The sequence below is a fragment of the Stegastes partitus genome, unplaced genomic scaffold (assembly GCF_000690725.1).
Source record: "Stegastes partitus isolate 25-593 unplaced genomic scaffold, Stegastes_partitus-1.0.2 Scaffold1860, whole genome shotgun sequence".
NCBI lineage: Eukaryota > Metazoa > Chordata > Actinopteri > Pomacentridae > Stegastes > Stegastes partitus.
Genome location: NW_007579591.1, coordinates 93,476 through 105,643, shown reverse-complemented (window position 1 = coordinate 105,643; position 12,168 = coordinate 93,476). Strand labels below are relative to the sequence as shown.

The 12,168-nt window shown below is 40.7% G+C and overlaps 1 protein-coding gene across 1 annotated transcript; it reads right to left on the bottom strand.

The window, feature by feature from the left end:
* Positions 1-804: 804 nt before the first annotated feature.
* ddx43 (DEAD (Asp-Glu-Ala-Asp) box polypeptide 43) lies at positions 805-12,061 on the bottom strand. The gene is made up of 16 exons (XM_008302713.1): positions 11,737-12,061; positions 11,392-11,447; positions 9,813-9,930; positions 9,286-9,456; positions 9,009-9,090; positions 6,634-6,793; positions 4,321-4,439; positions 4,022-4,132; positions 3,795-3,936; positions 3,447-3,547; positions 3,031-3,118; positions 2,658-2,785; positions 2,409-2,518; positions 2,141-2,279; positions 1,936-2,023; positions 805-987 (listed from the first exon to the last, which is right to left on the bottom strand). The coding sequence occupies exons 1-16, from the start codon at positions 12,059-12,061 to the stop codon at positions 805-807; spliced, it is 2,121 nt and encodes a 706-aa protein (XP_008300935.1).
* Between the last annotated feature and the right edge of the window lie 107 nt (positions 12,062-12,168).

Below are 12,168 nucleotides of genomic sequence, written 5' to 3'. Positions count from 1 at the left end.
CTAACACTTACATGGTCAGCAGACCAAAAGAACTTCCTGTCACGCACTGCAGACAGCTTCTTGAACTTGACGGAGGACAACACCTCCTGTAGAATAAATTGTTTTTTTTAATGAGCTGCCTACTTTATTCTTTCCCTTTTTTAAAATTATAATTAAAATAACATTTACCTTCGACATCTTCCAGGGTGAAAGGTAAGGAGGAGGTGCAAAGGTGTTTCAATCATTACAACATCACGCAATCAACATTTCAACTCACCGAGCCAATAAATCATACACTCGGTGTCAAGTCTCTAAAATGAGAATTTATTAGACAGGCCTCTTTCTGCCCCAATCAACAAATTACACAACAACATACTCTGAGTGATCAACAGAACAGATTAAATTGGTGAGTTTCAGACAGAAAAAGAATTGTTAGAATTGTGAGTTTCAAACATGTTTAAAATGAGAGGACAACACTAAGAGGTCTATCTGCCACCAAATAATGAGTCCCACAAAAAAATAAAACAAAACAAAAAACTTTGCAAACAAAATAGAATGAACTGAAATGTACACTCAAAAGAAAGGACAGCACAGGCAGTTTCAGATCCCGCTTCACCCTGTTGAGAAAAAAGCATGAGAACATTATTACATTTGAATCAGATTAATTATACCACACAAATTAAATTATCTAATAACCATCCACTCACTCTTCTGTGTCCAAGTGTGGCATTTAAGTAACTATCTGTCCACTCATACCTCCATACACGAGCCCTTTTGTTAACCTGTGTAGGAAACATTATGCAGACTTACACCAACAGTCATGTATCAGAATCCCCAGTTCTGGCCGCGATCCCTGCCGCCTCTTCCTCCGCCATCTCTTCTCCCCCATCCTCCTCCTCCTCCACCACCTCCTCCTCGTCCCTGTCCTCCCCTTGGATCGCGCATGTCCTTTTCCCTCTTGTGCTTCTCGTATCTCTCTGCCATGAGGATCAGCTCCTCGGGGACCTCCTGCAGCAGGATTCAGTTCAGTTAAAACATTACAAAGTCACAGTAGATCCATTTAAAATATGACAGATTAAAAGTCGACCATAACGCGCTGATTCAACTATTCATCTCAGCTTGCTGGTTGCACATACAATCTCTGAAATAAACCTAAATCTATTGTAATTTTTATTATCTAGTGTCATTAATTGATTTATATAAGAAAAAACAAACCCCAAAATCAACAGATTAAGATCAAACAAGCCATTTTGTAATCGTGTCCTATGTAATAATACCCTAAGAAGCCTTCTGCAGTTTACTTGTTATTAAAAGAAACTCCTATTGACTGTATAACAACACAAGGTATACACTGGATGCCTGACATTCATACTTTCAATGGACTTTTCATCACAAACATCGTTAGACCCGATTCTTTAGTTGGAAGCCCAAGAACAAGTCGGAGAAATCTTCAGTTCTCAGATGTAGAATTTATTTAGGTCACAGGTAAAGTTTTGCAGCGCTGGATTCAGAGGGACAGAGAAGAATCTCATGTCCAGCTGAACTGAGTTTTTTCGGCTCCAGGTTACAGATATCTTCTTGGCCTGCCCTGAACATAGGTAAGATTTGTGCGCTCCCGAGTTTAACTGGCCAGTTACCAATGGCGTGGACATGCACACCTCTTCTGCGCTCTGTCCACGTCCTTGACATTTGGTAAGCAACATGTGTGGATGTTGTTGGTACGGCGTGTAGCTAAAGTAACAATCGTATCTGATAGAATAGAGGAGTTTCCGCTATCTCCAAGTGTGTGAACCGGTTCTCACCGGCCACATTATCTTCAAGGACGTATGCTGTTCTTAGCAGGAAAACATGAAACAGAATCATAGGCTCAGTGCAAAATACAGATTCAGAATACATAATAGCTTGAAACATACTTAATTATAATAACACTTTGTGTGAACACATGTCTGTGCTAACCTGTCCTGCTCGCTCCAGGATGGGAATCAGCTCAGGGGCCATTCTCCAGTTATCTCTTGTTACCAGGGTAACAGCAGCACCTGAACGTCTGAGAGAAAAACACAACAACATGACAATCTGACTCAACAACAGCAAGACTTTGGTGATACCTTCAATCCTGTGACCCCAGAAGAATGCAGCAGTCATTATGCCCACACACCCTTACCCTGCTCGGCCGGTGCGGCCCACGCGATGCACGTACTCCTCTATGTTGCGCGGGAAGTCAAAGTTAAAGACATGCGTTATGTCATGGACATCCAAACCTCGAGACGCCAAATCTGTGGCGACCAGGATACGAACTCGACCTACAAGCACATTCTCTTGTCAATTAGGTGCTTCAGCTTATACATGCACAGTCTGTAGGCAAAAGCAAGAACACCAGCTTAACGTGAAATTTCTGAATCCTCTGCTGGAGGCTTTGAAATCTCACGTACTCTCTTTAAAGTCCTTGAGAGCTTCTTCACGGTCACACTGCTCACGGTCACCATGGAGACTCTGCACAGCCAGACCCTGCAGACACATGTCACTGGAGAGGTCGTCAGCCCTAATATCAAATACAAATCGAAGCACAAGCATACACATTGGAAACTGTTCTAGGTAGGAATAACTGCTGATGTCAGTGTGTATCTGACTGGCATCTGCAAACATCTGTGGCCCTCGTTTACAAGCAGCTCGACACTCACATAAGCTTCTTGCCAACAAAGATGAGGACTTTATCCTGGGGCAGCATGTTTCTGATGAAGTCAAACACGTAGGCCTTTTTCTCCTCCTCATGAACGATCAGTACCGTTTGCTGCACCGTGTTAACTGCCTGAGACCCAGAGAAACACAGATAGCATGAACACATATTTAAAATGTGAACGCAAAACATCTAAATAAAACTCAAGGGGGGCAAAAAAAAAAAATAGAAATAAAGTTTTTTTCACAAAGGCTAAATAACAGAGAAATGCCTGAGTTAAGCGTTAAAATGTTTGTGCTTATACTGCACACACACCATCATCAAAAACACGTAGACAGTTAACACATGTACCAAAAGACTGAATACATTCCACCTACTGCCAGGTCCAGGGTGCCCACATAGACCATCATGGGATTCTTTAGGTAGGATTTGGCCAAACGTCTCACACCGGTGGGCCAGGTGGCACTGAAACATCAAAGTTAACAACCAAAACAGGACGCTTTTTTAACATCTAAACTGAGCACTCTGCAACACCTCGAAGACAATCTCTGTCGGAACAGAATTTTCTGTACAAGCTCCCTTTTTTATAATATTACAAGGCAGATCATATATAACTTCACTATGGACATCAATCAGTTTTTATTTATGATGAAACATATCTCTAGAGGTTCTTACATGTGTGTGTTGTGACATTTTCAACAGACTGTGATGGACACTAACCATCGTTGGCTGGTTTTACACTGGATCTCAGGAATTCTGTTAATCACGTAATGACCGTTTGTTTAAATTGTACCTGGTCATGACGGTCTGTCGGTCTGGCCGGATGTCCAGAAGAATCTTCATAATCTGAGGTTCGAAGCCCATGTCTAGCATACGGTCGGCCTCGTCAAGCACCTTTCCCCAATGATCAGAGCAATATTGAGAACAACAGCTGTTCTCCCACACAAATAACGTAAAAACCAAGCAAGGACTTTTTCTAGTTTCTGCAAAATTTAAGACCTGCACAAACCCACTGACAACAGCTTGTTCACAGATATTTCAAGACAAAAAAAACAGTCAATGAACTAAAAGCAGGTTCATCATAGACAGTTGAACAATCCTAACTTTCAACAAAACAAGTGCATGCAGACAAACAGCTGACCAAGTAGGTGATGGAGCGCAGATTGATGAGCTCATTCATCTGTAGGTCATTCAGTCGGCCCGGTGTCGCTATCACTATGTCCACCCCGCCCTTCACCAGGTTGATCTGGCCTCTCCTGTCACCTCCGCCGTAGATACAGATACTGAGAGAAAGCAACAGTCATTAACATGTTGGATCTATACTGGAAGTATTAATTGATTTTAAAATCATCCTTAGTGACTTGTGACCTTTTGTAACCCTTGTAGCGGTACTTGTTACACTCCGTCTCAATCTGCAGCGCCAGCTCTCTGGTAGGAGTCAGCACTAACATGCCTGGACCACCGCGCTCACTTCTAGGGCTGTCAGGTAAGACAAGACAAAAAGAGTTTAGGAAATAAACATGCATCATTATATTCACTGCTTAGATCTGTACGATATGAAAACAAACTGTGCTTTTACTATATGAGAAAATGACACCAATTACACATCAGGGTGCCTTAAGGTGGAAAAAACGTGCTGAAAAGTAATCAACTGATCCTGTACGCACACTTGTTGTCCATCCATGTGAATGAACCCTGGCAGCAGGTAGGCCAGCGTCTTCCCTGTTCCCGTCTGAGCGATGGCGATCAGGTCCTCTCCACTCATTAACACCGGCCACGCCTGAGACTGGTGAGGAAGCAATCAAAAACATCATTGGATTTTCTTCAAACAGAAAAATATGTACGTGCACAAAACCACATTTGGTATGAAGCTAAACAGCACCGTTATTATGCAAGAGAAAATTAAAGGAAATGCAAAAAATAGAAAAGACTGTTAGCATTAAAAGAAGACTGTGACAAGATAGCCTGTAAATGTGAGCAAAGATTTATTGTTTCATTGTACCGAGAGTCATTTTTAAGACAAAATCATGTTAAATTACAGTTAATTCAGAATTTTACACGTTAGAACTCCAGAAGCAAGTGAGGCCTTCAGGAGACATAACAACTTGGACAAAAATAATAAAATCACACTATTTTATGTTGAAATTAAATCCACAATTAAACAAACTTGGACCAAAATGTTGGTATTACATACGCTGTCTGTCTAAAAATGAGACAATATCAGTCTAAAAGCTGGATTCAGAGCTCAATCCAAAGTGAGAAATTTGAACTACTGACACTTCAAAGCTGTAATTTTCAGAGGTTAGTCACGATAGAGCTATTTCCTGATGAAGACAGAAGTAATACCACTTTAGCCTAAGGCATGCAAAGAACAGGCTAAACAGGTCGGCACAGGGTAGGGCAGCAGTTTGTTCGCTGGTAGCTGCGCAATACTGAACAGCTAATTAAAACCACACACCGGTAATATTACATTCAATCTGACTAACCGTCTTTTCATGAAATGAAAGTGAAACTTGAAAGGGAGACGATGGAGTTTCGTTTCTCCTTTTGCAGCAGATTAGTCTGAATTTTGCACTGACGCTGGTCTATTGGGAAACACGTCTCACCTGTGATGAACTACGGAAAAATACCCAAAAGTTTATCACTGCAGATGCATGTTTATTGATCTAATCTGTACTTTTAATATTATACAAATTAATATCTGAATGCTTTAAAGTTTTTTACTTCTGCAGTTTAGGTTCAGTACATGTGAGATGAAAAATAAATCTATTAACTACCCAAAGTCTGCCACTAAAACGACCTATGTGCTGGCTGCTGCTTTTCTTATCCGACACGTTTACTGGCTCACTCTTTGTCTCAGAAACATGCCCGTCTGCATTCTAGATATCTTTTGTTGTAGTGATCTACAAAAATAAGCCAAACTTGCAGTCACTATTGAGTGACTAAATAAATAGAAGGCAACATAAAAATGTGCCTTTTTCTAATGTCAATTTACAGGAGAGAAAAAAAATCTTTGTGGAAACCAAACATCAGGGAGAAAAAAAACTGTGTGTCCATAAAAAGATTAGGTTCAGAAGCTTCTCAATTAAAGAGGTACTACGTGTGCAAAACTTATCAATGATTTTTATTTTTTTGGTAACTTATGTCTACACACACTGTGCCATCTAGCATTGGGTGTCTCATACATGTACCTAAAGATACAACACCTTTCCTTTCATTTCTGCATTTTGGGGAGGCAACCAGAGATGAAAAAAAAGGCTCGATTTCCCATCAGGGTTTATGTTAACGTTGGTATTTCTAAATATGGATCGTAGTCAAATCACAGGAATTGCCCGTGGCAACACGTATGGTGAACAGGACTTGTCACGACAGAAGCATCTGTCTTTGCAACATCCAACCACATACAATAAAAGACATGGAAAGTTTTGCTCCAAAGTCAGATGAGAACTTTTCAAAGTGGTAATTAAAAACAATCCAGGACACATTCACAAGACAGAGGAAATGTGACTCACTGGTTTACAAGAAAATACTGTTACACAGAAAAGAACTCAACTCATTACTGATAACAGTGATTAACTTCAAGTATTAACTTTTTCTCAATTATGTCTGAGTCTCTTTGAAAGCAATACTTTGTGTAGTTTATTAGCTGAACTTTGTGCTATTTTCCTACAGTTTCGCCAGAGTTTATGTGTACTGCATCGTTCATCATAATGAACTGCAATTCTGGTAAAAAGTTGCTTTTTATGGTTTCAGAAAAACATTAAACAAACTGTCACTGAGGAGTAAACAGCAGCCAGAATTGTTCTAATCCAGAAGTATCTTATTAGACACATGCAACGTGTTTTTAAAATCAGTGTTGACCTAATAAACATCGCACTGTAGTAGAGAATAAGACTCTAAATCATGTAGAAGTAATACATTAAAGAATGGCTGTAAGACAATAGCTGCAACATAAAGCTTTGCCGGGGTCAGGGTCATACCTGGATGGGGGTTGGTTTGGCAAAGCCAACCCGGTCAATATTCTCCATGATCTCTGGATAAAGCTCGAAGGCCTCCAAAAAGGTACGACAGGGATTAGGAACGGTCCGCTTCTCCCCTTCCTCCTTCAGGTCATCCACAAAGACATTGTTGTTCTCCTTCCTGTGGTAAAATGTAACACAAAGAAGAACATGATGGGACTGCCTGAAATGTAGAGTGGTTGATTAGAAACCACAAAACCATGCTGGATAAAAATAAACACACAATGAGATCGGCTATAGCTTATGTTTCAGAGATCACATCTAGCTCAAAACTATGCAGTCTTCTAAACATGACCATTTTTTGTGGTTACGGAAAAAACACAAAAACACATTCAAAATCCAGAAATAACGAACACATGTAGGAGAGAAAGACTAACGGATGCTGTTAAATTAAGGGCTTTCAGATTGAATGCAAGACAACAAGGAACACTGACCGACAGCCAACTTCAAAATAAGCATTATTTGGATAAACTCACTACATATCAAAACCTAAATGTTACCTTCAAACCTTGAATAAAAATATAAAAACAACAGCAGTCCAATGAATAAGAGTATACCTACGTTAAGTCTGTCTCTCTGTAACGTCCTTGGTCATCCTACTCCTGCCCATTTCTCTCCCTAGCATCCTAGAGCTCTTGTTTATTTTTCTATTTGCTGCATTTCTGGAGTTCATTTTTCACTGGGCAGCATGCAGAACCGTTTTCAATGCAAAATAAATGTAAGCAAAAGGAATTTGTAAGCCTGACATTGAAGCAGAGACAGTTCATTTTGAGACCTTTATGACTGAAAACCGCTGACAAATCCCAAATCAAGCAGGCTTGTCTGTATCTGAAGGGTTAAAGACAGACTTACTGAGATGACTCCCAAAGAGGAGGATAAATGGCGCCACCTATCTGTCTGAGGGAAAAGTGTTTGTTGTAGAAATACTGAGCAGGAATTTAAGATTTGGAAAGTTGAAAATGACACAAAACACTTTTTGTAAGATAATTTCCCAAAACACCACAAATACACATTAGAAGTAAGCAATATATTATAAATTTATCGCAAATCCAAAACAGTTTTCAATACCAAAAACTAATGCAAATCATATAAACTTAACTAAATCTGACATTTGAAGCATTTAATGTGATGATTAGTCTTCTACTGTCATGTATTACCTGAAACAAAACTCATACCTCTCAAATAAAACCTCACATAACAAATTCAGGAAGCTTTTTATAACAATTTGCTTGAAATCCCAAACTTGAACAAGAGAAATCAATTAAACAATTTCCAGAATGTTGTAGATTTAAAGTTAAAGTGATAAAAAATCTGCATTTTTGGCCATCATTTTACACTCAATAATCCATAATAGTGAAAACATGCTTTCAGAAATTTAATAAAAATCAAAAACTGGAACATCTCATTTACAAAAAGTATTCAGACTTTTAATGCATTACTTTGTAGAAGCTCCTTTGGTAGAAAATAAAGATTTCAAATCTTCTTTGATACGTTTCTACAGATTTTGCACACCCGGATTTGGAGAGTTTCTTTGTCACAGATCCTGGTCAGCTCTGCCAGGCTGAATGAAAGTGTCTAAACTGCCCCCTGCTGGTCTCTCCACAGATGTTCAGTCCAGCCTCAGATTTAGCTGTTTTATAATATTATCACCACAGTTTGTAGACAATTCCTTCATGTTTTAGTGTTTTTCTGGCATGTAGAGGAAATTGTGGGACCTTACATACACAGGTGTGTGTATAAACTTTGTTGAGTCCTTTCAATTTGCCACGAGGGAATGTCCATCAATGTCAATTAAAGAAAACAGGAAGAATGTGACCACAGCGTGGGAGTGTTACAGAAAGGATCTAAATACTTCTGCCAATGACAGATCTCAGTTTTTGATTATAAACTATTTAATAATGTCTTCCTAAACAGGTTATCAGTTTGTCATTATGGGTTACTGAGTGTAGATTCATGTGATGAAAATGCCACTTTATCAATTTAAATGTAAATCTGTTTCAGTCAAGTGTGTAAAAAGTTAAGAAGTCTGAATACTTTCTGAAGTGACTGTGACGGCACAAGACCTGCCAAAACAACTTCATACTAAGGCTGAGCATCTACAACAGGATTCTCCTGAGGTTTCTAGAGGGCTTAGGTTAGGTTAACATTTTCAAATGTGCAAAAAACACCTGCAGAAGCGATCCCAGTTTGAGGCACTGGAGTGCAGCTCTAGCATATAATATGATGTGGGTATTTACGGCAGTACACGTTATGTACTAGGTAGTAACGTGGGTTTTTTTGTTTTGTTTTTTTCTCACACACAGGGTGACGAAAATATGGAACAATTTCAGCTTTACCTCCATTCACTGACTTCCTCTGCTATAAGCATGGACACGCTCTCTGCCTCAATGTAAAACTTCTTCTTCATGGGTGGGACGTCTGAGAGAAGTTGCAAATATTACAGAGTTATTCACCTGCACATCCAATAAACACCCCAAATAAGAAAAAAGAGTCCCGATTCCCACTCATCACCTCTCTGACCTGTCGTCATTGTTTAATGTCAAATCCATATCATTGTTAAAGCATTCGTAAAGTGCCGCTTATGCACATTTGTGACAACATCTGAGGCCTCACCCTTCCACTTGAGCTCTTCATACTTGTCCTTGTTCTCCCGGATGGTGTTCCAGTCTATGGATGGTGGGGCTGAGACGACACTTGCGGCCTGTAATTCTGCAGAGGACCAGACAGAGCCATTTCTTACTGGTCCATCACCTCCTCCGCCATAGTCTGGTCTTCTACCAGTGCCTGAGAAGCAGATTAGTATGCTCCAGAAAATGTTATGTCATTTACAAACTGCAGTGCATAAGTGTAGCCCAGTAGCAGTAAACAGAAAAAGAACTTTGCATTAATATTTGTGGGACAAAAGCTAATTATACCAATTAACAGTCCATAAGCACCCAACTTCAACTGACGTTGCCTAAATTATGCCTTAACATAAAAAACAGTTCAGTAAATGTTGTTTCTAGTTGAATACAAAAGGTTCACTGTCATGAGATACATCTGATCACAGAAACATGCCATTGGCCTCGAGACAGTCAACGACATGGAGCTCAATTATTAAGCTCAAGATTAACATTTTATACAAAACACTTATTTCATACCATGAGAAAAACGAGAGCCACCATCTTCCACTAGCTCTTCAATCATCTCCTTGGCCTTCTGCTGGGCATCAGAGGATCCAAAGATGACCACCTCACCTTCATAATCCCCCTTATTTATCTATCCGTAAAACAACAGAGTTACACAGAGGGCATAAAAGGAACATCCTATATAAGTAAAGCGGGGTTTTAGCTGTCTCAGAAAGGGCCTTTGGTAGGTGTCTATGCACAACAGCAACTATTAGCAGTAAAAGCAATGAGTCTGTACCATACTGGACAGAAACTGATGCACTTTGTGTTGTTTCTGAACATCATCAAATCAAATCAAATCCAGTTTATTGTCATGTTGCTGTACATACACAGTAGTACAGGACAGATGAGAGAGCGTTTCTTCAGGACCATTTAATTAGTAAGGTTTGCGGAATGAACGTCTGGGAGAAGACACTAAACGTTCACGCTCGCTGTCTGCTGAAGGGGGCGCTGCATCCACGTGTCCACAAAATGGCGAACCTCCTCAGGTCCTGGTAGGTCTTCAGGGACACAAAGACACACACAATGGTGTCACGATGGTGAAGCTTCAGATGCTGCCCAGAGCTAGCTAGCTGTCTGTCTGTCGTTTCGTTATGTTTCGTTGTACTGGTTACAATGACAATAAAAGAAATCTGAATCTGTCCGCCTGGAATAATGTTGTCTCCTCCAGCTGTATGTCCGTCTGGGATGCTGTCATGGAGCCATGTTTCTGTTAAAGCAAACACACAGCAGTCCCTCCACTCTCTGCAGGTTTCTCTCAGCAAATGTAGCTCGTCCAGCTTGTTGTCAAGGGGGCGGACATTGGAGAGTAGGAGGACGGTCCTGCTGGTCTGGACGGGGTTAGCCTGTAGCCTAGCATGGATCCCGGCTCTCTTCCTCTTTTGTTTACGTTCGTACCGGCATAGTCTCCATGTTGGTGTAGTATGTTCACATCACAAACGATCGCCGCAATTCCAGCGCCGTTCACTGTCCTGACGCCCAGCAAAGTCTCCTGGCCGCAAGTTGTACAGAATGAACCTCTGGGATAGACAAGACACTCAAAACATTCACTTTCGTTGTCTTCTGAGGGGCCGCTGTGTCTATGCACACCGCCATCACCATGGCAACCACCCATTCTGATAACATATTGAATGAAGCCCAAAGTAATATAACTGATTATAAAAATAGTCGCGTTATCTACGTCAGTTTTTATCATTTTGAGGCTAGGGAAAACCTAAATAAAGGAAGAAATATGCAAAGTATCCACAGCGCTGTATTAAAGCTGTAAAATCTAGTGCCAATAATAACAAAATGGTGACTTATCTTGCTCACAATTAAACACTGACAACAGCTAGTACTCTGATTTGGTTTTTTTCTACATTAGTCAATTTGGACCAAGAGTAATGCTTACTTGTTTCTTCCTCAGAGCCTTGGACAAACATAGCTGTCTTAACATTATCAGCCATATAAATAAAACTGGGGACTAGAAACAAAGGATTTCGATTACAAATTCAGCATTTTCCAGCACCAGCAACTTTTTCGAGGAGTTGCTGCTTTAGTTCAGCCAACTTGCCTTGATTCTTGCACCGGTGCTCTCTTCAAGTTCACGGATTTTGGCTCCTCCACGACCTTTACACAGGATTAAATACATTTGAGTTTAACCAAAAAAAATACTCACATCGCTATTTCCAATGTGGAAACACAAGTGCAGAGGTCATACCACACTGGACATAGTCATACAGTGGCACAGTTTATAGACATTGGTAGCCGTCACTCCACCATGCTAAGCTAATGTCCGCTGATTTAGCATAACTAGCTAACGCTATTAGCAAAACGGCTAATGCGATTTAGCTAGGTTTGCGACGTGTTTGGTAAAGCTAGCCTTAATGAAAGTCATATTTTAACGTTACAGACATACCAATTATCCTCCCAACTAAAGCATTTTCCACGGTGAAAGTCACAGGCCGAGAAGAGTCCGACTTTTCATTGTCGAAAGTCCGTCTTCGTCCTGAACCTCCACGGTCGCCTCCGTCTATCCGACGTTCGTACTCGGATCCTTTGCCGCTATCATTAGCTCTCCTGTCATTATAGGCTCCGAACCGGCTGCAATTTCTCACACCGAAAAACACATTTTGTCTTTGACGGTCATCGCACGGCGCTTCCCTCTCTGTCGGGGCTGATTTGGCAGCGGGCTTCTGGATCGCAACGCCGTCCTGGTCGTACTCATCTTCCCAGTCGGACATTTTTAATTTGGCAGTTGGCTCCTTCACTGACGACCGCCAACCGTCAATCAAGCCTACGATGCCTTCAGGTCCCCTCTGGAAACTACAGCTTCCAGTTAGATTTGGAC

Excerpts from the sequence above, each read along its gene's own strand:
- ddx43 (XM_008302713.1), bottom strand. The coding sequence starts at position 12,061 with ATGTCCGACTGGGAAGATGAGTACGACCAGGACGGCGTTGCGATCCAG. Across the intron at positions 9,457-9,812 it reads TGGCTCTCGTTTTTCTCATG|GCACTGGTAGAAGACCAGAC; the intron begins GTATGAAATAAG and ends TCTGCTTCTCAG. Across the intron at positions 3,548-3,794 it reads TGCGCTCCATCACCTACTTG|GTGCTTGACGAGGCCGACCG; the intron begins GTCAGCTGTTTG and ends CATTGGGGAAAG.